Here is a 24,413-nt window from a genome sequence, read left to right on the forward strand (position 1 = left end):
TTGGTTCAAACATTTTATTTCCTTTTTTGCTGTTGTTCACAAAACACACATCACCAAGTGCCTCAAGTTTAGAACAAAACAAAACAAAACCCTCACATACATCTCCACCCACCAGGCCAAAAGTTACAGAAAACCTAGAAGTCTTTAAATACTCAGTCCCAAACAAAAGCCACACAGCAGAACAGTGTCAAAGAGGGAATCCATTATAAATACAGTGCAATGATTATATACAACTTTTTACAATATTTAAGACAGGACCAGGGACAACGTTGGGCCCAAATAACATGTTAAAGGCCTTGTACACAGGGGGAAGCACTGAAGAATCAAAACAGGCCTCCCTCTTCTCTGAACATATGGTGAATTAAGACTAAAGTTGAGCTGCGATTTCATTGTTGGTGCATGCTCAACCTGTATTACAATCTAGATTCAGAAACTGGTTAAAAAAACCCCAACACCATCCAGTGAAACAGGAACATGGAGAAATAAGTATTCTAGAAAACAGCCTCCCCCAACCTGGTGCTCTCCAGATGTTTTGGACAACAACTGTGCTGGTAGTTCAAAACACCTGGAAGGTGCCAGGTCCACGCCAAACCACGTTTTGAAACAATTGCAGGCAACTGAATGCTGCAGAAATTTGGTATCCCAGAAGGGTTGATGAAGCCCCAAACTCACAACTCATTTTGCTATGTACAAAGTAAAGAACCTCGTCTATGCAAATAAATCAGTTAAGACAATTCAGTTCCAAAAGCTTATTTTCAAACAGGTATATAACACATAGCCCTTAAGTGTCCTTCTGTTGCAGAAAAGAAATGACTACCCCCCCCCCCAAAATTAGCACTGTGGCATTTCTTACCCAAGACTTTCATGCCCATTTCCCACCCCCACCCCCCAGCTTTCCAGAGAAGCCTCAAAATAATCTATACCAAATGAATGAGCTACCAGAGTTTAAAGGTGAGGTTGGCAACTGGCAACCCAGTGGTTGAATCCAGGATGAATTCATGCTCTGTGACCCGTTGATTTGGGAGGGTACTAAGAACTGAATGGTGTTCCACACAACTGGTGTATTTGGTCACATGATGGTGTGATTTCAAAATGCAAAGTAAGCCCTGATTGGCTGGGCCACCTTAGGATGAAGCCCATATTTCTTTCTTTCTTTCTTTCTTTCTTTCTTTCTTTCTTTCTTTCTTTCTTTCTTTCTTTCCAGTAGCTGCAGGGAACAAACAACTCACTGAGAAAGATAAATAATGTACATGAAATCTTCTCAAAGCACAATTTCCCCCCTTTTTTGTTTCCCTAATGAATTAGGGAACGGAGCACTTTCCAGATTTTTAAATGTGCTGTATCAGGAAAAGATGTTTTGCAAAGGAGGGCTGCATTCACTCAACACACTTGTTGTCGTGCAGGGACTGTGTCAAGCTGATCCCTGCTAGTGAAAAACAGCAGATATCAGCAGCAGGCCACACAATCCAAGGCAGCAACTAGTCAGTCTCACTTTCTTGCAATCCACACCTTCACGCTATTGCTTGATTATTTAGTGCTACAACAAACTCCTAGTCCTTACTGAGGTATTGCACTTCCATCCGCCTAGATTTCAACATGGTGGGGACTGCCATGACCTAATGCTCCAACAACAAAACAAGTCTTTGCAAGCAGAAAACTAGCATGTCAGAAGGGCAGGCCCACACCCTTAACATCCCGTTTCCCACATGCAGGAACATTTAAAAATAAACACAGGAGAACAATATGTATTATGCAAGTTCCTCCTGCAGTCTGAAGTGCTATAGACCTGATGCAGGTTTGCTGCCCCAGTAAAAACTAAGCCTAATTCAGCCATGGAAGAAGTGATCATCAGGAGGCAAACCCATGGCTCAAATCCTATGATTTAAAGACCAGCTTAACTTATTCGTGGAATTTGGTGTCATGCACCATGAGGACAAGGAGTATGTGAGATTGAGGATCTGTTCAAATTGGGATGCAATTTGTGCTTTGAAGATCAGGTAGGCACCAGACATGTTGATGGATGGCTATGTACCCTCTATTGTAAGTTCAACTGCCCAGTTCTCCCTGCTCTCTAGAATGAATGGAGGTGACAGACCTCCAATCAAGGTACTACACCTGCAATCCTGGATTCAGAGTAAATGAGGCTGCAAGGAGAAGTGTTTCCAAATCTCCATGGTCAGGCACTGTCACTTACCATAAATACCCAAGCAAAACGTTTGGTTCCAAGACTCTCGATTCATTCCACAAAGAAGTTCTCTCTCTCTCTCTCTCTCTCTCTCTCTCTCTCTCTCTCTGTGTGTGTGTGTGTGTGTGTGTGTGTTATAGACAAAGAGAGAGAGACAGAGAGAGACACAAGGAACAGTTCAGAGCAGCAGCACCTCCAAAGGCAACATGTTATTTGGTCAGGAGCATCAGAACAAATGAAACCATTGTTCCCTGAGAAAGTATGCATCCCCTATAGCAGAGATGGGGAACTTGTGGCCATTGCAGATGTTTTGGGACCACCGCTCCCACCAGACCCAGACAGCAAGGTCAGTCATCAAGAATGATGCATCTAAATTGCACCCCAACTTTCTCTCATAGATCATCTAGACAAACTGGATGCTTGGTCTTGATGGTTTATCATGCTGCTATTTTACACTTGCAGCTGTCAATGCATGAAGCGAAGGTGGGGAAACTCCCCACATAATGTGATGTTCAGAGACTTTCACTAAATGTTTCTGGGGAGAAGAGAAAGATGGTCTTTTCAGGGACTGGCCTGTGTCTTGTCTAGCTCTGCAAGGACATTAAAAAAACCAAGAACTGGCGGGACATCAACTTTTAGAGGGCAACAAACACAGCAAGAAGAACCAGCAAGGTTTTGTGCTTGCCAGACAAATTCTATGCAACTCCAAAGCTTCCTAGGCTCCTACAGCAATGGGTTCAGCCAAAAGAGCTTCCCTGTTTTATATTTCTAGGTCATGGATGGGAAAAGCTTAGGAAAAGGCCTTGCTCGCTCACTTACTAAGCCAAATTAAGGAACCGGACAGCCACCTTTGATACCCAAAGATGACGAGCCCCAATACAAAGAAATAAGGCTCTGTTAGGCAGGAGGATTTGGGGACAATGGTGAGGTTGAAGATTAAAATCGAACTGAACCAATAAGGCAGAGTTGGGGAATCTGCAGTCCTCTCCAGATGTTGGGAGTCCAACAACACCTGGAGGGCCAAAGGTACCCCAATCCCTGCTTTAAGAGTTCCAATCTTTCCAGCTGAGTTCCTCCAACATCTCAAAGAAGGTGAGCTACTACATCTGGCGATTATGAATGACGAGAGATTACATCCTCTAGTGTACCTAAATTTGGGATGGGAGCTACAGTGCAGGGATGCGGAACCCTCTGGCCTTCTGGATGTTGCTGGGACTCCAACTCCCATCATCCCTCATCAATAACACTGCTGATCGGGGCTGGTGGGAGTTGGAGTCTGACAACATCTGGAGGGGTCAGACAACTCTAGCGGAAGAAAGAATGCTTTGCCCAAGGCAGAACCGTCTGAAGCAAGGAGAGGGTTCCGCCAACAGAAATGGCTCCATTTCCAAGGATGAGGCTACCCTTGGAAATGAAGAGGACAGATCCCTTTGCATGGCTTAAGTCCAAAAAGTGCAGCTTAGCCTATGCATAGACATCTTAGCAAGGGATGTGCATGGCTTGCTTAGAACTCAGCCTGCAAAAAATAAGCCAACCTCACCTTGTTCTAGCTACCGTAGGAGACAAAGGAAACCTTCCCCTACCCTCCTGATACAGTAGAGAACCTGTGGTCCTCCCAGTGTTCAACAACAAGTCCCATCAGCCCCAGCCAGCCTGGAATGATGGGAACTGCAGTTCAACAGGTTCCCCAGCCGTTCATTTCAGATTTAGAACGTCACGTGGTGCATTCGCAGGAAGAAGCATGCGACCCTGCAGCTTCATACCAGAGCGCACTGGAAAGGAAGTTTCAAGTTTAATCGGCTTCACCAGGATGGGCTTTTAGCTCAGACACATCGTGCCACAGGACTGATACTTGGAGAGGAATCGCAGCAGTAGCAGGAGAGTACCCTGTGCCAAGCAGTTATTAAAAGTATTACTTCTCCCGGCAGATTGGCCCATAATTTCAGGGTGCCAAAGCCAAGGAAAAGGGCAAATCTCCTGCTGCTGGGATTAGCGCAGTTGCTTTGCCAGCCAGAATCACACCTGGTGCTACCGATACTGCCCTAAATGGACCATTTCTGCCTCGGCGAGAAATTGGCACAAAACAAGGACGCATCATGGGGTTAAGGTTCCAAGGGTCCCTAGAAAAGTCACAGACATGGGCTATTCTAGCTGCTGGCACCACGAGTGGAGTGGAGGGATAATCATCCAGCTTGCAACCTCTGCAGAAGGAAAAGGGGTGGGAGGGGGGGTCCCCCCATGGCAGCTGTTGGCACTTCTCATTGCATCAAGGGGGGGAGTGTCACGCACAACGTCCATGACGGTTTCAGAAAAGCCTGAGATGAATAAGGATCTCTCGGAGAGCTGCTTGTGGGGGTCTTGGCAGCCAGGTTCCGCTGGGCCCAAATGCAAGCAGGTGCCCCAAGGCAGAAAAGCCCCGAGGCTCTGGAGTGGAGGGAATTAGCACCATGAGAAGGGCCTGGGGATCCTGGGGGCTCAGTTCTTTAGCAGGTCGCCCAAGTCGTAGGCCTCAAATAAGTCGCTGACGCCCTCGCCCTCCTCCAGCCCCCACAGGTAGTCCTCCTGGTCGAGGTGAGGGGAGAAGGTGACAAAGGGCCCCGCGTCACCATAGGAAGCGGAAGGGAGTTGGTCCTCGGTCTGTTGCAGGAGGTGGTGGGGCAGCTCAAGGAAGCCGTCTTCCCCCTCCATCAGGCAGCTGGGCAGCTCAGTCTTCACGGTCTCGACTGGGGAAAGACACAAAGAGAAGGGAGGAGTGGTGGCTGGTACCCACTGGGAGAAGGGCCTTCTCAGTGATGGCTCCGACCTGGTAGAATGCTCTGTCCCATGAAACTAGGGCCCTACAGGATTTAACCTCCTTCCGTCGGGCCTGTAAGACAGAGCTATTCCGCCTGGCCTTTAACGTGAACCCAGCCTGATCCTTTATTTCCCTTCTCTTCCCTCCCCCTCCCCTTTTATGAAGATCACCCACTCTGAGACCCCACAGCTAATTCTCCCCTGGCCTCCTCGCTGGCCCAAGTAGGACCAATTCATCCAGATAGCCCTGGGGATTATCTAATGCTTATTCCCCTAAATTGAATTTTTAATTTTATTGTTATTCATGTTTTTATACTGCTTTTACAATTAAGTGTTTTAAATTTGTTGTTAGCTGCCTTGAGTCCGGTTTTTGAACCGGGAAGGGCGGGGTATAAATAAAAAATAATAATTATTATTATTGGGAGAAGCAGAAGGCAGGGAGCCCCAACAGTTTCAAGGGGTTGGAACAATGCCCCTATGAGGAAGGATCGCAGCACTGGGGGCTTTTTTAGGCAAGAGGTGACATGAGAAAAGTTTATACAATTGTGCATTGCATGGAGAAAATGGAGAGCGAAAAGGCTTTCTCCCTCTCTCAAGACACTGGTGGACGTCCAGTGAAGCTGAAGATTTCAGGACAGATAAAAGCCCTTCTTTCTGCACATAAACGATGGAACTGCCTCCCACAGCAGGCAAGGATGGCCACCAACTTGGATGGCTTTAAAAGAGGGTCAGACACAGGAGGACAAGTTCATGGCTACTGACTATGATGGCTACGTTCTGTCTCCACGATCGGAGGCAGTAATTGTCATGGGCCAGTAGTCAGCCTTGCCGGCTGAACAGCATCCTGAAGGGGGAGAAGGCAGAGTGACTCCACCAGCAGCTGATCAGCCTTCAAGGACTCAGAGAAGGCACTGCTGAGAATCAGCTGGCTTCAGCCTTCTGAAGCAGAGCTTCCAGCAACAGTCAGATGCTAGAAACAATGCTTGTAGTTCCCGGCCCTAGCTTGCTGCTTCCTGCTCTCCATCTGGAGCCTTGGCTCTGTGTCCATCTGGATTCCCAGATCTCTAGACTGTCTGACTTTGTATGCGGATTCTGTTATCAGCAAGAGTTCTTTGGAGACTCCTAACCCGTCTGCTCGCCTTGCCTTGTTTAGCATCGCAGCAGATTCGGGAGCTACAGTGCAGGGCATTGTAGGAAATGAAAAAGGTGGCCACAAGACCCAACTACTGGGTACTGCTGCCAGGTTAAGCAGGAAGGGACCCAAGGAAGGATGCTTTGGCCCAGGGCGCTCTGCCCTGAGACAAGCAAATAAACCAGTTTGGAGAGCATTGCTGGAAAGGTGGGAGGGGGTGGTCTTGCAGAGACACCTTGCAGAAACCAAAATGCAATCCACTGGTGCAAAAGTGCCAAGGCATTGGTTATCCAGACCCCCAAGATTTTACCTTTCACTGTTGGGGGGTTGCTGCTCTCCTGGGGTGCTGGAGCAGGAGCAGGGAAGCTGCCTTCCTTGGCTGGGCTCTCCTCCAGGATTTCCTCAGGACAGAGGTATACCTCGATGGGGCCATTGTTGCTTTTCAGATGCAGCTGGACGTTCTCCTGGCCAGAAAAGAGGAAAGCGGTGTGAGACTAGAGAACAAGCTGTCACCTACCAAGCCAAACACAACTCACTGAGATCTGGGGCAGAGGCTAGGAAGGTAAGCTATCACCCCCCCCTCCCCCAGGAGGCCACATTACATGGGGAAGGCATTACATTACCCAGGAAGAGGCTGCTAGTCAGAGTGGACAGTATTAGGGTAGTTGGACAAATAGGCAGTTCAAGGCAGTTTCCTATGTTCTACCAGGCTACGCTTTACTTAGGAAACAGGGCCCTACAAAGCTGTCAATAACATGGTAATAGGGTCCATGCCGCAATGTAAAGTAAAGGTAAAGGGACCCTTGACCATTAAGGTCCAGTTGTGGCCGACTCTGGGGCTGTGGCACTCATCTCGCTTTACTGGCCAAGGGAGCCGGCACACAGCCTCCGGGTCATGTGGCCAGCATGACTAAGCCGCTTCTGGCGAACCAGAGCAGTGCACGGAAACGCCGTATACCTTCCTGCCGGAGCGGTACCTATTTATCTACTTGCACTTTGACGTGCTTTCGAACTGCTAGGTTGGCAGGAGCAGGGACTGAGCAATGGGCGCTCACCCCGTCGCGGGGATTTGAACCGCCGACCTTCTGATCGGCAAGTCCTAGGCTCTGTGGTTTAACCCACAGCACCACCCAGTCCCTCCTATGCCGCAATGTAGGCGAGAATTATTATTCTGATATTCCATTTACAGAGGGGAGGAAGAGAAACTGAGGCTGAAATAAAAGTGGCATGCCTATGGGTCACCTTGTATGTTCATGACAGAGGTGGGATTTGAACCCAGGACTCCCCGATGCACAGAGGAGTCTCTTAGCCGCTAATGCTATGCTAGCTCTCATCTTGTGAAGCCACTCTTTGAGTTACAGGAAAGGAGATTCCAACTAAACACCAGGAAGAACTTTCTGACAGTAAGAGCTGTTTGACAGGGGAATGGACCTCCTCAGGAGGTGGTGGACTCTTCCCTCATTGGAGGTTTCCGAGCAGAGGTTGGCTGGCCACCTGTCACAGATGCTTTAGTTGAGATTCCTGCATTGCAGGGGGTTGGACTAGATGACCCACAGGGTCCCTTCCAACTCTACAATTCTAGTATTCTACCAAGAGGCAGGCAAAAAAAAACAGGAGACAGTGGTGGCCATCAACTTGGATGGCTTGAAAATAGTGCTTAATGAGTATTGTTGGCAGGGACATCCCGAAGGCCTTCAGAGACGTATTTTTATATGCAATGGCTGCAGCCCGGACTTTGGTGGCAAAGGGGTGGAAGGAAGAAGAAGCCCCGACAATAACGGAATGGCATAATAAACTACAAGAATTTGCTGAAATGGCACAGTTGACAAATAGCCTGAGAGGAAATTCAAAACAAAAATTTATGGAAAAATGGGATAGATATAAGATATATGTTCAAAAATATAGTTATGCTAGCATTCGATTGACGTTGGAGAGAAATTGAGTTGAGAAACAAGATTAAGGGTACGTATTGATATAGGAATGTATTAGATAAAATGTAAAGAAATATACAATAATAAGAGTACAGTCATTTGTAAAAAAAGAATATATGAGATTGACAGGAAGTCCGTAGTGTTGGTACAAATATTATTTTGAAATGGCTTTATGTCTTTTTTTTTCTTTCTTCCCCTTGTTTCTTTCTTTAGGTACATAAATTTGGTATATAAACTTTGTATACATGTTGGAAATTATATTATAATATGCCCTGTAATGTAGTAGGATAATGTATACATACGTGACATAAGAATGTTAATAAAAGAAAGAAAGAAAATAGGGCTTAACAAATTCATAAAGGATAAGGCAATTGATGGCTACTGGCCCTGAGGGATATTCTCTAGCTGGAGGCAGGATGCTTCTGAATATCAGCTGCTGGAAACTGCTCAGGTCTGCCAGAGGGCTTTCCCATAGGCAACTGGTAGAGTTGCCTACCAGTAACTGAAAATAAGATGCTGGACTAGATGGGGCATTGGCCTGATCCAGCAGGCTCTTCTTACATTATTTATACTCTTGCCCCGCAACCCAATCTTGCAATCTCACCTCGCAAACGTCTGGCACCTCCAGCCGGGTTTCTGGTGGGGCTCTGACCACAATCACCGTCTGCTCGTTGAAGTTGCTGATGGCCCGGATATCCTGATACGTGACATATGCTAGTGTAGGGCAGGGCAGAAGTTAAAGAAAACACCAGGCACCCCTACCCAGAATAAGCTCAGGCGGAGGAAAGCCAACATGGTGTTCTCTAGATGTAGCATGACTCCCAACTCCTATCATGCCTGGCAAATGTGTCAGGGACTGTAAGTGTGCCCTGGAGGAAAGAGGGCTGGCGTCTGACTCAGGAGAGTGACACAGTGATCTGTGGGCACCTGTACCAGCCAGGAGGCAAGAATCAAGAGGCAGAGGAAACTTCAGTGCTGGAGGGTGGAGCACAAGATGGGTCGGAAGACGAGGAAGAGGCAGATCAGGCAAGTGAAGGGCCAGGTGCTTCCCCACCCTCTCCTGCACCACTGTCCCTAGAACCAGGAGGGAACTGAAAAGGGAGGAAGTTGCCACACAGGCACAGTCTCTGGCTGCATGCATGCAGCCCACCGGGGGAAGATATATAAACTGGTGGAGGGGAGTGGACCCATGTTGATGCTACTGCTCTAGAGAGTGAGGGCCCAGGAATTGGGGTGCATAGGTATCCAGAGCTGTAGAAGTGACTGTAAGTGTTATCTTTGACAATAAAGGCTTAACCATCTGCCATGAGTATTCCTTTGGCTGGGAAGCACCCTTGACGCCATGCTATCTGGGGCTGATGGAAGCTGGAATCCAACAATTCTCATGAGAGCCACATTGAGCCACATTGTTCACTGAGGACAGAAGCCAGCTCTCCAGACTCCCACCCAACTTCTCCAGAACCTCCCGGCCCTCTAAAGGATATCTCTGATTGGTTTCTTCATCTGTCAGGTGCTTCAGCTGAAGTGTGCACTCGTGGATGAGCTTGTCCAGCATCCTCTCAGTCTTGGAGAGCTCCGTCAGCTCCTGCCGCAACGCCTGCTGCTTCGTTGCCACAGAGGAGTCCTCAAAAATCCCTGTTCCCCTGGGTAGCAAATAAAAAGATACACTGAATGAGCGCAGAACTGCATTTTGCTGCATTCAAACGAGAACTTTATCATTATGTTAATTTCTTCAACAGGGTTTAATATATACCACTTCATCGTCAAAAGCTCTAAGCAGTTTACATAGAATGTATGTTAGAACCAGTACAGTCGTACCTTGGTTTTTGAACAGCTCAGTTCTTGAAAGTTTTGGCTCCTGAATGCCGCAGACCTGGAAATGACTGTTCCGGTTTGCGAACTATTTTTGGAAGCTGAACGTCCGATAGGGCTTCCACAGCTTCCGATTGGCTGCAGGAGCTTCCTGCAGCCAATCAGAAGCTGCACTTCGATTTTCGAATGTTTTGGAAGTTGAACAGATTTCCGGAACGGATTCCGTTCGACCTCCAAGGTACGATTGTAATTAAAATGAAGTTAAAACTTGGATCTTCTGCAGCTTTCACTAAAGAGACAAATGGTATGGACAGTGCCGTTGGTAGAGAAATTGACCAAACGCATTAAAGTCCTGAATGGGACTCGGGACTTTTCTCCCTCTCTTGGCAAGTGTCCATTCTGCTTTACGCCAATGACCTAGCTGTGTGCTCTCTTTGAACAAAACTGGACTTAGAAGGATGTTGGTTAAATTTGGTCAACTGTGTAAAAAAAGAAAAAGAAAAGAACACCTAAAAGTAAATTATGTCCAAACCAAGGTTGCCGTATTGGGTGAGACTTAGATGACTATTGAAATACGGCATCTGTTGATAACTTTCTCAAACGACAGCACCGCCACATACTCACAAAACAATTATGGCATAATGTATTCCCCTAATGATGTTTCTAGCCCTTTTGGGGAGAAAGGGGAGGGTTATTATTCTTGTCCCTATCGTATCCTGCCAACCTCACTGCGCAAGGCTGCAATTCCCTTAGCTGTCATTTTTCACCAGGGGTCCAGCAGCTAAGGCACTGGGCGGCGTGGGTCTGCTCCCAGTTCCCCAACACACTTACATCCATTGAATGTTGTTTTTGGATTTCTTCCGAATGAGCTGAATCCCCTCCAGGACATTGGTGATATCGTAGATGCGCCGCTTCTGGACATCCAGCACCTCGGCGGCCCGGTTCAGGTCCAACACACCATCCTCCGACTCGCTGAGCAAGTGGATGAACTTCTTAGTTAGCAGGCCGAGCGATGTGTCGTAGCGGGTCTTCTCCCCAGGTGACTTAGGGGCTAAAAATGCAAAAGAGAAGATTTGCCATAGCCTGCACACAGAATTCTTGTAACTGAATTCTTGTAAATTTTGATGGGGCCCTGGTAGTTTCCCATTGAGACTCATGCAACAAGTTGACAATTAATATACACAGAACAATAACTATATATACTTTATCAAACTTCTGCGAAAAATACAAAACATTAAACAAAGCCATAGAGACTTGCGAACTACCCAACCTAAGATGAACATCATCATCATCATCATCATCATCATCATCATCATCATAATTTATACCCCACCTTCCCAAGCCAAGGCCGGGCTCAGGGTGGCTAACAAGCAATAATAAAACAAACTGAATGAATACAAATTAAAAACAAAATTAAAATACAACATTAAAATATTGAAACCTCATCACAGGAGGAGAAAGGAAACCTAAGCATCCCATTGAGATACGGCAGGAGAGAATATAAACCCTTTCCTTTTAAAATGGGCAAGCTCTGCTGCTGCTTCAAGCTACAGTGAGCCTCTCGCTCAACCCTTCTGAGTCCTAGAAAATGTCCCAATGGGAAGGACAGTTGTATGTGGAGGGGGAAAGGCAGCTGCCCCTCACTCACTGCCCAATAGCTCGACTCTGCGAGAAGCAACTTCCTAAGATCTGCCAAGATCTAAGCCGCTTGTGTGCTACAAGAAAGTAATGCCTTCCCTGAATCAATGCTGGCAGATGGCATCTCCTACTAGCCGGCCGCAGGATTGTGGCCACCTTTCCCCTCACTTCTGTTGGAAAGTGCCCTCTATCTAGTTGCCCAAGGAAGGAGTGGCATGCAGTGCTTGCTTTCCCCGTTTGCTTGCTCCTTTGCCAACGCTGCCTCCTCTTCCTTCTGCTACGGATGGGAAGTGCCTTTCAACCGAGAGACACCGAGGCAGAAGCCCTGCAATTTCCCTGCCAGATGCAAAATCACAGCAGGGGCTAGGTGGGAAATGGTAGCTTGTGAGGAGGAGCTAAACATCTACTTGCTGCCATACACTGGAGTGACCTGCACCTGCAGGCATAAATCTGCATCTGAGTTACTACAGACCAGAAATTCTAACAGCCTAATTTACACAAGGGGTGGGGGAAACCAGCTTTCTGTTAACCCTGTTATTAAACGCCCACAAACCACCCGCCAATCCACCTGTAGGTTTTGATCTCTCTTCTTCCACACCCTGCGGTGACATATACTAGCGTTCTTCATCTCAGGGTCGTGGGTTCGAGCCTCACATTGGGCAAAAGAGTCTTGTATTATAGAGGGTTGAACTAGATAACCTTTGGGGTCCCTTCCAACTCTACAATTCTACGATTTGCAATAGAGTACAGCCACACACGTGTTAAAAAGTGACTTTGTACATTGAGTTACCTTTTTCTGTTTCATCAGTACATACACATTTAGCTTCTCAGCTTTCCAGGACGCTGCCCACATGACTTCCAAGCTAATCAGTCATAAGGGCTAGAAACTTGATTTTTAGATTTTAAAAAATGGCAACTAAAAATAAAACAATGCAACCTTTTCTCCACCCAGGACTTCTGCTTCCACTTACTTTTGGGACTGGGGATATGCGGGAGCGTCCTTCCTTTGCCCTTTGGGGTTCGGAACTCTGGGATGCACTGCTGGCCTGTTCCTTCCAGATCCAGCTTCCTTTTGGCCTGGAAAGAAGGGAGAGAAAGGTTGCCATGGTTAAGTTACCAACAGGAGCTCAAAGAAAAAGACCCCTGGACAGTTAACTATGGGGTGCGGCGCTCATCTCACTTCAGGCCGAGGGAGCCAGTGTTTGTCCACAGACAGCTTTCTGGGTCATGCGACCAGCATGACTGAGCTGCTTCTGGTGCAATAGGACACCATGACAGAAACCAGAGCACACAGAAATGCCGTTTACCTTCCCACCACAGTGGTACCTATTTATCTACTTGCACTGGCGTGCTTTTGAACTGCTAGGTTGGCAGGAGCTGGGACAGAGCAACGGGAGCTCACTACCATCGTGCGGATTTGAACCGCCGACCTTCCGATCGGCAAGCCCAAGAGGCTTAGTGGCTTAGACCACAGTGCCACCAGCGTCCCTTGGACTCAAAGAACAAAACAGGGCACAAGTAAACAGGTGGCCACTAACATACGTAGGTGGCAAAACAATCAGCTTGGCGTTGCTGAGTTAAAGAACATCTGTAGTGGGAAACGATACCATTGTCTCTATTTGGACCCAAATGAGTAGAGTTGAACTTCTTGATGCTTTGAGCCTTGGGGAAGAGCCCTCACTACAGCTCAATGGCAGAGAAATTACAACGCCTGCAAAAAGTTCCAGGTTCAATCCCTGGCATCTCTAGGTAGGGCTGGGAGTTTCCTCTGCCTGGAGAGCCACTGCCCGCCAGTGTGAACTATACTGACCGAAACAATACTGGCCAAGTGGTCTGACCTGGTGTATGGCAGATTCCTAATTTAAGAGCAGCCCACGGGAGCTTCTCTCTGGTTTTCCTCTGTTCAAGTATGACCACCTTTCAGACTGTTAGCTGCTGTGAAAATAGTTCATAGAAAAGTGGGGCAGAAATACAGCGAGATAATAGAATAATTCAACAAAAGTCACCTGCGTTATAAGAACATGAGCCAGGCCTGCTTATGCAGGTCAGCTTCCTGTCCTCACAGCGGCCAACTGGATGCCAGTGGGAAGCCTGCAAGCTGGGCATGAGCGCAACATCAACCTCTACCTGCAATTTCCAGCAATGTAATGCCTCTGAGAGTGGAGGAAGAACATAGCCCTAATGGCCAGTAGCCACCGAAAGCCTTTTCCTCCATGTATTTGTCTAATATTGTTTTAAAGCCATCCAAGTTGATGGCCATCGCTGCCTCCTGTGGAAGTGAGTTCCACAGTTAACTGCGCTGCAAGAAAAAGTACTTTTTTAAAAAAATCTGCCCTGGCTCTTCTAACTTCCAGCCTCATTGGATGTCTACAAGTTCCAGTGACAGAGGGCGTGGGGGGGGGGGGATTCTATCCACTTTCTTCAAACTTCTATCGTGGTTTAAAGCTGGCATGCAAATCCTCACACCTTTTGAAGCTGTTAACCATAGTTTCCTAATTTGGATGTAACACCAAACTATGGTTAAGAGCAACTGCTTGGCTCGTTTGCTCGCTTGTGTAGAACAAGGCAGCTGCTTGCAGGTACATGTTGATTGTGCATATTCTAGTTTATTAACCCATGATTTATGGTTTAAACCAAAACAGGGCTTCCTTTGCTGATCTCAGTGCATGGACGGGCCTAGTTAATTTTGTTAATCAGGCCGAGGACAGAAAAGGGGAAGAAGAAATTCGCTCCTGCTGCCCTTCTCACTCGTGTTAGATAATAGCCAGGTGCCAGGAGATTTTTGCGACTGGTACGGGACCATGTGGAGATTTCTGGTTGCCAGGTTCGCAACCACAGTTTTAAAACCTCTGCTTTAATACAATTTCCACTGTGTGTGTTTCTCCTCCTTGCATACTGGGACAAGCGAATTATTGAAAGAGCAAGTGGCAAGCAATGTACACGAGATCATAGACCTGTAGCACTGGAAGGGACCAAGAGGGTCTTGCTGTCGCAACCGTAACCTAGGTTTAAGGTGCCATTTGGCACCTAGGTTATATACCTGAGTTTCAAACACTGGCTCCACTGCTTGTTGACAACCCGTTGGAAAAGTTGTCTTGAGACATACATGCCACGGGCTGTACGTTCTTATTATCAAAGAACACAAGTGGTTCAAGAATACAGTGTTTCTCTTGAGGAGAGATGTTTGCTACCAAGCTGGCTAGCAGCCAAAGCAAAGGGTAAAGGCCTGATCTTATCAGGGCAGGCTTTAGGACTGACTGCTTAATGGATTGCTACATGTTTCTATATGACTTTCAGCCCAACCCTGCAGAGAAACATGTCTGCTGGAAGCAGCAGGTTTTTTTTGGGGGGGGGGAGAGCTTTGCTGCAAGTTTCTGCCAGTGAACACAGGTAACGGGTCTCCGTGATAACAAGGTGGTGGTCAAGCAGTTCAAGATGAGAGACACCTATGGAAATACGGCAAAAGACACCAAGTCGGTCCAGCTGAAGTTGCTAGCAGCAGATCTTAAACACTGAAGCAGATTGCTAGTAGCACGTTTTAAGTTCAAAGAGAACACAACGCACCTTGTTGAGCAAAAGGAAGAGAGATTTTTCCTTTAGCATTCCTACAAAGAAAGATGAGCACTAATTCCCAGCTTGCAGCAACTAGCTGATTCTACTGGTCTGAGGCAACCTAATTATTATACCACATTGGAGAGGGACCAATTTAAATAGAAAGCAAGCAGACGCCAGGCTGCTGCTATTAGTATCGAGGTGAGGGTGGAGTTTGGTTTTCCAGTGGGGGAATCCCAATGGGGGAATTGTCCCCCCAAAAAGGAGGGGGAGGACAGACAGAGGAGAGAGGAAATGCAACAAGGATTAATGTGTGCAATGAGTCCGTGATGCTCAGAAGGTGCAGAGAGCACACAAATACAGTGGTACCTCGGGTTAAGAACTTAATTATTTCTGGAGGTCCGTTCTTAACCTGAAACTGTTCTTAACCTAAAGCACCACTTTAGCTAATGGGGCCTCCTGCTGCCGCTGCACAATTTCTGTTCTCATCCTGAAGCAAAGTTCTTAACCCAAGGTACTATTTCTGGGTTAGCGGAGTCTGTAACCTGAAGCGTATGTAACCTGAAGCATATGTAACCCGAGGTACCACTGTGTGACTTTTTGCTATTTTTGCAAAGGAAGTTACCATGGGCAGAAGGGCAGTTCCAACAGCTAGCATGTTGCAAAACACACCTGGCACCAGGCTAATTTCTAACATTGGTTAAAAGACCTTTGTGACGCTAACACGGCGAGTTCAGGTCTACCAACAAAGACCGTGTGAGACAGCCAGTGTGGTGTAGTGGTTAGAGGGTCGGCCTGGGGGAACAGGGTTCAAATCCCCACTCAACCATGAAGCTCACTGGGTGAACTTGAGCCGCTCACTGCCTCTCGGCCTAATCTACCTCACAGGGCTGTTGTGGGGGGTTAAAGGAGATGGGGGAGAACCATGTTTGCCACCTAGAGCTCTGTAGAGATGGAGATGTAACTGAAGCAAGCACACAAAGCATTTTCTCTAGCACCAGAGAGAGGTTGAATCGAGACACAGAATTTACAGCCGTTATAAAGGAAGGTTCTGAAATCCCACAGCTGCTCAGCTAAGGGCTGGCCGCTGAAAAGATGAAGAAAGGGTCCTCAGGCATGAGCGCCAACTTACGGAAGGACACCTGTCCTTAACCGCATTCAAAATGCAAGCAGGAGCAATATGCAAAGATGGCCGACAGGAAAAATAAGGGCAGGCAGCAGCGGCCCAAGTCAGCCAACTCCCCTATCGCTTCCTGCCCACTTCCTGCCTAGCGGCCAGACTGCTCCCATGCTGCCTGCCCTTCTCCTCAAGTGCTTCCTCCCTGCTACTGGATCACTCGGCCCAATGGGAGCCACAGGAGCAGGGCAAGCCAGTCCCTGGGAGGAAGATGGGGCAAAGCAGCTACTGAGCACCTTGTTCTCTATGACTTATAGACCCTTCTAAAGCCATTCAAGGGAGCAGCCATGCCCACATCTTTGAGGCAGCGAGTTCCATAGTTAAACTATGCACTGTGTGGAAAAGATAACCCCTTTTCTCTGTCCTGGATCTTCCAGCGTTCAGGTTCAGTGTTGTAAACCACTGTGATATGTATATATTTATGACACAGTGGTATATAATTTATATATATACGCAAATAAATGGATATAACCAACCCTGTGATACAGGTTAGGCTGAGAGATGGTGACTGGTCCAAGATCACCCAGTGAGTTTCGTGGCCAAGTTGAGATTCGAACCCTGGTCTCCCAGGTCAAAGTGCAATACTTTAACCACTACACAACACCAGATTTGCTTCTCTTAATCCAGTACAACTAGTGTCACTGGCTAAAGTTCCCTCTTCTGTAGAAGCCTTTAAAAGACACAGGAATTCTGACTTGGCTCTGCAATGTGTTCGGCTTATTATGTTCTGGGGACCCACGTTTGCCACTGTTTGTCTTACAGCAGGGGTCAGCAAACTTTTTCAGCAGGGGGCCGGTCCACTATCCCTCAGACCTTGTGGGGGGGCCGGACTATATTTTGAGGGGGGGGGAATGAATGAATTCCTATGCCCCACAAATAACCCAGAGATGCATTTTAAATAAAAACACACATTTTACTCATGTAAAAACACGCTGATTCCTGGACCGTCCATGAGCCGGATTTAGAAGGCGATTGGGCCAGATTCGGCCCCCAGACCTTAGTTTGCCTACCCATGTCTTACAGTTTCAGAGAGAAATTTGCTATAGGGCAGCATTTGATTCCTGCAAAATTCGTTTCCTTTTCTTTTAAAAAAGGGTCAAGACTCTAGCATGGTTGTAGTGAAGCATGTACACACACAATAGTGTCCGGTGTCTACAGGTCAGGCTTTTGTGTTCTGCATGGATACACGGTGCAGTTTTCAGTTAACACTGTCTTCGATGTACATACAGAGAGAGGGCTAGACAAAAAAAAACCACAAAACTAAATATAATAATTCCTCCTGCCGCCAGGATGGATATTTGGCTCTTTTCTCCATGTTTTGAAAAGAAATCCTAATATTTAAAATAAAGCTTGCACAGAGGTTTCCGCACAAGCGGGCTTGCAGATTTCTTTATATCACTTTGGTTTGAACACAGTGAACCGAGATACGGATATCCTCCTCTTTTTCATTCAGCAAGTCTCTGTGGGCACCCATATGGTTAAACCCAGCTGTACGGGAAACACCTGCTAAAGCAAACAGCATCACCCCAAGCAGCAGAATCCACTGTACCAGCTTCTCCCGCCTGCCTTTAAAAAAAAACCACAGGCCCGGCGGATCAGAGCCAAGGAGGGTTCTCTGGGGTCTCAACGCTTTCTGCTCCCTCTGCTCCCCATGCGGTACATCTGTCAGCCACAAACTTGCAGGCCGCATAGCAACAGGTGGCTTTGACAGGGCAGACAATCCGGGGAGGGGTCCAGTAGCCCGCCAAGTCAAGATGCCAACCCTCCTCCCACAGTGCAAGGCGAGACAAATGGGCTCTGTGCTTCTCTTGTTCTCTCTCACACTCAGAGAGAGATAGATAGATGCTTTTGCAAAGTTATTCTGCTCCCCTCCCTGCCTCCTGCCACCCGCTACTCTCTGATAGCCAGACGAGAGAAATGCATATTATCTACGAACAAGCGAGGCCCTGCTGCAAACGGCTACGTTTTTAAAAACCATTCAATTAATAAAAGTATTGATATACCCTCCCTCTCACAAAACATCAAGGCTTCGTACAGCAACGTAAAAAACCTTTAAAAGCAAATGAAGACCATCAAAATGACCAGTTACCCAAAAACAAAATTTGACAACTGCGTTGGCTGGTCAGCTTTTCTTTTTCTTTTTTAAGACACCTGAAAGTGCTTGAATCTCAGCAGGAATGTCAAGGGCTGCTCTAGTGGGCTCCCAGCTTCTGTATCTGAGTTTCTAGCACTGTTTCCAATTCGGCAGTTTGATGACCCCACGGCAGCCTCCTCTGGACTCTAGGATGCTCCTGCCGGTATGGTTTTTATAGAACTTGAAAAAGAGGGAAGGTGGCCAGACCCTGGCTAAACATTACACACCCCAGAGAGAACTAGCCATGTGTAAGTCAGGCTGTTGTGACTTCTTAAAGGGTCCCCCACCCAGTCATAGGCAAAGAAATCCAAAGGGGACCACAGAACTATCACTTGTCTTCCTTGATCTATCTATGCTTGTCTTTTTTTCAGTAGGATCGGAGCCTGCTCCCTTATCGAGTGAATGGGGCACTGTCCTCAGTCAACCCCTACCTGCCTTCTTACAGCAGGTCAAGAGGTGGCTTTGTCTGTCCGCTTAGCTTCTGTGTTGCCCCTGAAGAACTCAGCAGGGAGGAGGATGGGGACAAAACACTTGTTTGGCTCTGCCTGTTATTGACTCTGGCTCCACCTACTGTTTGGGCTCCCTGTCTTCCTCCCCCGCCCCCTGTGCCAATGGGCACCAGCCGCCACTTCTTAAGCAGCTAAAGAGTTAGCTGCCCAAAGGACAGATAACATAAGCAGAGACAAATGATGTGACCCATTTCGGCTTTCTCTGCTTGCCTCCTTCAGAATCGTCTGCAACAGTCAGTTACTGCTTGTTTACACATGGCAACCCTTCATGCGATGAATATAACAGGCATCTAAGATCGTAGTAAACACTGCAAAACACTCACCAGTGGACTGGCAGCTGCAACGGCAGAAACGGCTCCCAGGTGAGCAGTTGAGAGGCACAGAGCATTTGCCGTGAAGCCATTTGCCTGCTACCATAGCACTGCCCTACATTTAATTTGCTTGGAGAGGAGCTGCACGCCACACCAGCTGTGGTCAAAGTGCTGCACATCCCAGCTGCAAAACGGTAACAGCCAAGAGCAGAAGGCTCAGATGCAACAACAAGAAAGGCGGGGGGGGGGCAGCACGCGCAGAGCAGCGCTGTTGCCGCTGCTCGCACTTTCGTTTCCTGTCGTAAGGTCATGCAAAATGGAAGAGATCATCAGCTTAGCATGGCCCTTGACCTGGCCCCAAACGCAACACCCATCAAAGGCAGATCCAGAAAGACAAAAGCCCTGCAGCGGACACTGTATTGCTTGGCACTCAAAGCTACACTGGGAGACCATCATCTAGCCCTATGAAGGAATTCAAGGGCAAGCACATTATGGGGAAAGTGAGAATGTGCAAGGCAAGCTTCACCCGCTCAACAGCAAAGCACGATGGGCACATCCCTAGCCAACACACAATCAGGATTAATCTGAAATAGTGTTTCCACTCAGGAAGAGTTTCCAACACGGAGAATGGAACCTTGGTCAATCAGGATTTCTGTCCCCATGTTGGAAACCCCATTTAGCCATCTCACCCACCCCTCCAAACTAAGACGTCTTGACCAACGCAGACTGCCACATGATAACTGTATGCTGGCATTTTCCCATAGTTGGAACCAGTAGCTTAGTTGCTTAAAAAGCTGAATGAATGCGTGGCATCCAAAACTGTGAGGTGGTGGTTGTTATGTAGTTTCAGCCATGTAGCTGAAATGCTGCATGTCTACCTGTAGTTTATTATGGATGCTGGGAGTTGTTAGGAGACCCCTATCCCCCTGACAGAGCTGCAATTCCCAGAACGGTCAATCCCTCTTCTCAGAGAACTTTGGGAATTATGGCTCTCTGAAGGAGATAGGCATCTTCTTTGACTCTCAGCACCCTTACCAAACTGCATCTCCTTGGTTTCTTTGGGGAAAGCCATGACTATTAAAATAGTTTAATAATGCTTTAAATGTCTGGTTTGGGTACTGCATACTTTTAAAGCCCTAGTTGGCATCCCTTAATGCAGTGTTTCTCAAACTTGGGTCCCCAGCAATTGCTGGACTACAACTCCCATCATCCCTAGCTAGCAGGACCAGTGGTCACAGATGATGGGAGTTCCAGAAAATAAACACAAGAGGAAGAGAGGGGCGGGGCCATTTTTGCACCCAAGTTTGAAGAGAATAAGTATAAGCTAGAGCATTTTCAACTGCTGGTGGCAAGAGAAGGCTTCTGATTGTCTTTCCTCACCGGTTCCAACAAGAGCAATTGAGAGCTTGGGAAGGGGTTCTGCATTCTGCCTGGGCACTCTCTTCACCAGGCAGGTTTCTTTGGGGTTGTTGAAGTAGCACGATAGTGCTTTCAAAGAATGGTGCCAATGTGGTCCAAGTGGAGAGTCCAATGTGGTCCAAGGCCCTCACAGGAAGTCACCTTATAAAGAGTCAGACCATTGGCCAATCTCGTTTTGTAATTCTCTGCTGTGTGGCAGCTGCTCTCTGATGTCTCAGGTTGGGGACATTCCCAACCCAACCAGGGATTGAACCTTGGACCTTCTGCATGGAAAGCAGCAGCTCCACCGTTGAGCTATGGCCTGTCCCCACGGCAGCCTTATGGAAAGAATGGGAGACAGGAAAATAGGGTTGCCATATTTCAAGAAGTAGACAACCCCCCCCCCCAAAAAAAACATGATTTCTTGGTTTACTTGCTGAAGATCCAAGACAACCTGGCTCCTTCTGGGACCCCCCCCCCAACGTATGGCACCCCTACAAGAAAAGTTCCCCACGTCTGCAAGGGGTGGAGGGGTCAAGACTACACAAGCCATCCACACACCATGTATGCAAGGCAATAGTCCCCAGCGCCCGCCTGTCCGCTCCCCTCCGCCGCCTCCGAAACAGGGAGAAGGATGCATTCACAAGTCCCCAAGGAGGGGAGGAGGGTGTTTGGTGGGGAAAGGACAAAAGGAAGTAGCAGAGCAGGCCAGGGAGCAGCTGCTTTGCCTGGCCCAACCTAGCGCGATCCTGTCATTCCCCCACCACCAGCAGGATTAGCCGCACGACAGCTGGCCGCCCAAGCTGCCACGTTGATAATGGAACAGAAGAGCCCTCCTCCTTTCCCCATCTCCTCAGCTTTGACAGGCCCATAGCCAAAAGGAATTGGGGGCGTCGGGGGCTGGAGGGAGAGAGAGAGGGAGAGAGAAGCCAGCCGAATTGGGGGGAGAGAAATGCCCTGCCTCTGCAGTGGCCACAGCTGGTGCTAAGCAAAGGATGTTGCTGGTGGGTTGGAGTGGGAAGCAAGGAGGCCTCAATGCCCTGCCCGGTTTGTACATGGCATAGTTCTTATTAAACATTTGCATTTATTGATTGATTTATAGGTATGTAAGAAGATGAAAGTTCCTTTCTTAGGGACTCTTTTTTTTTTTAATGAAGAGGTGGAGAACAGGATCCTGCACCCCTCCTTTTCATTCCCAGCAAATGGCATTATCAACAAACGTTTTATTTGACTACTAGGCCTCAACCTAGCCAGGCATTCCTTGGCAAATTTCCCACAATCCCTTGGGGCAAGGGGACGGGAGGGATGGCAAGACAAGCGGGAGCCTCAAACAGGTGAAAAGACCCTGGTCGGAAGGCAAGCATTCCCTTCATTTACAGCCAAAAACGAAGGCCAAACCCAGCCCCGAGGGGGCCTACATTTCTTTAAAAAGAGGAGGAGAGAGGATTCTGGTGGCAGAACTGTGAACAGAGCCCCACCACGCTCTAGCCTTGCCCAGGCAGATATGTCATGCCCTGAACTCAACCCTCCCCTCGATCCTTTCCCCAAAACATGCACACACCCTCTCTAGGGCGTGGGAACCCTTCTGCTATATTATCACAGAATACCACAGCGTTTATTGTACACACCCACTCTCTCCTTCTCTCTCTTTCATGCACAGACAGAACAGGATTTCCACCATGAAAAAACAAGACCAGCACCTCCCAAGGCAATCCAGCCCTCTACAGAAATCTTTATACCCCCTGAAAACTATGCATGGGGCCCATTCAGCGGTGATTAACCTGTGGAACCTCCAGATGTTGTTGAACTACAACTCCAGTTATCCCTGGCCATTGGCAACGCTGGCCAGCCTGATGGGCACTGCACCTAATAACAGGGAGGAGGATTTGTGGCAGGAGACAGGGCTAGAATAGGCTCCATCTATTGCATATCACTCTGCCTTCCACCCTAGCAGTCCCAATGGGCCCCAGCTACAACTTGTCCTACACATCTTGGGCACCAGGGTATCAGAAGGAACTGGTTTTAATTATTTCTTTGTGTTGCTTTTAAATGTTTTTGTGCTGTTGTATACCACCCTGATGTTCTGCGAGGGCAGTATATAAATGCTTATATAAATAAATAAAAGTAAATAAACTTCGTTTAAACCAACATTGGCTCTACCAAGGTTGTTAGACTCCAAGTCCCATCAAACCCAATAGTCAGGTAAATGGGATTTGTAAGCCTACAATATCTGAAGGGCCACAGGTTCTCCATCACTGGTTTAAACTATGTTGAGTTCAAAAAAGAAGTCGTCAGGGTCAAACTATGGCTTACGATTCTATCTTGCTTACTAACCATAAATTAAACTAGCCAGTTCCCAGAGTTTGGGTGCAGTTGGGAACTATGGGTAGTTTAAAAGTGGAACTAGATGCTGCCACTCTCCTGCTTGTGGACATGGTAAAGAGGACTTTGCCCAAGTCCATAGTTTAGTGTTACCTTTGAACGGGCCCTTTGATTTCTACAAGAGAGTAAGGCTAGGACTTAACTCTGTCCCTCTTACCCTAAATGAGCAGTCTGCTTCACAGTTATAAATATTCATAATTTGCACATTGAACAGGCATAGTCAGATTCCTTCCCCCGCTCTTTTCCAACTATTCTTTCTAGGGCTGACACCTAATTAAAGAGATCTCATAGCACAATCCCAACTTCAAGTTATGTGGGCTAGATAAAAAAAAAAGGATTGCTCCCAGCAGTATAACTTTATGCCAATGTGAAGTACCCTGGTTAAGTTGACAGAAAGGGCAGCTTAGCACAGATCCTATCCTCTACCGGCCAAAATCCTGCCTTCACCACCAGCATAACATTAAAACAGCAAAAGAGCTGTTGTAAGCAACTACAGTCACTGGCTCAATGGGGAGACCAAGATGGCTGCTTCCCACTCAGCCACAACTGAGCACAGGATGCCAACTAACTCTGCAGCCAATTAAAACATATCAACAATGGAAGCCACAACACTCGGATAGGGTACATAGCAGAAGGCAATTACTGGTTTCATTCTGGTCCCCATGTCAAGTAAGCTTTAAGTGTGCAAGCAGGAACTTTTGTAATGGGAAAATTTTTGGTGCAAATAGGGAATACAAGCAGCTTGGCCCCAGAAAAAAAAACATAGGAAGAGCATATTGCACTAATAACCAGCTTTTCCATCTCAGGACTCCACTCAAATGCCCAGCAAATGAGGATGTGCCCACAGATTACACAGAGCACTCAGACTTTCAAAACGTTTTTGAGAAGGCATCTCCACAAAAACTAAGAGGAGAGGCCCTCTTGTGGATCAGGAATTGGTTCAGTAGAAACCAATCCAGAGGGTAAGAATAAATGGACAGTTCTCCAAATGGAAGGATGTAAAAAGTGGAGTCCCCTAAGGATCAGTATTGGAACCTGAGCTATTTAACTTGTTCATAAATAATTTTACATTAGGGTGGCCAGTGAGGTGGCCAAGATTGCTGATGATGCTAAATTGGTTCAGGATCATTAACACAAAAAGCGATGGCAAAAAGTTCCAAAAGGAACCTCTCCAAAATGAATGAATGGGTTGTAATACAATTCATTGTAAGCAAGTGTAAAGTAATGCATGCCAGGGCAAGAAAAGACCCTCAGCTTCACATATATGTCCATAGAGTCTGAAATAGCAGTAACTGACCAGGAATGAAACCTTGGGGTCATAGTGCGTAGCTTGATTAAGACATCAATCCACTGTGCAGCAGATGGGAAAAAGGCAAATCCCATGCAAGGGATCAGCAAGAAGGGAATTGGAGATAAAACTGCAGATAGCATAATGCCATCATACAAATCTATGGTGCAA

The 24,413-nt window shown here is 47.3% G+C and overlaps 1 protein-coding gene across 2 annotated transcripts in view; it reads right to left on the minus strand.

Annotated features, from left to right (window-relative positions):
* The window catches only part of E2F2 (E2F transcription factor 2), a 36,700-nt gene continuing 12,287 nt past the window's right edge, over positions 1 to 24,413 (minus strand). The window contains exons 2-8 of one of the 2 annotated variants that reach the window (XR_014551374.1): positions 12,463 to 12,568; positions 10,685 to 10,904; positions 9,526 to 9,684; positions 8,646 to 8,760; positions 6,421 to 6,574; positions 4,156 to 4,908; positions 1 to 4,072 (exon numbers count right to left, since the gene is read on the minus strand). Coding sequence is in view for 1 of the 2 variants with exons in the window: in XM_083627581.1 (XP_083483707.1) it covers positions 4,661 to 4,908; positions 6,421 to 6,574; positions 8,646 to 8,760; positions 9,526 to 9,684; positions 10,685 to 10,904; positions 12,463 to 12,568 (1,002 nt within the window). In the remaining variant the exon portion in view is untranslated. Of the gene's footprint in view, positions 4,909 to 6,420; positions 6,575 to 8,645; positions 8,761 to 9,525; positions 9,685 to 10,684; positions 10,905 to 12,462; positions 12,569 to 24,413 lie in introns of both variants that reach the window. The other variant, XM_083627581.1, reaches the window with a different exon arrangement.

Source organism: Podarcis filfolensis, assembly GCF_964270895.1.
Source record: "Podarcis filfolensis genome assembly, chromosome: 8".
In the NCBI taxonomy this organism is placed as follows: Eukaryota; Metazoa; Chordata; class Lepidosauria; order Squamata; family Lacertidae; genus Podarcis; species Podarcis filfolensis.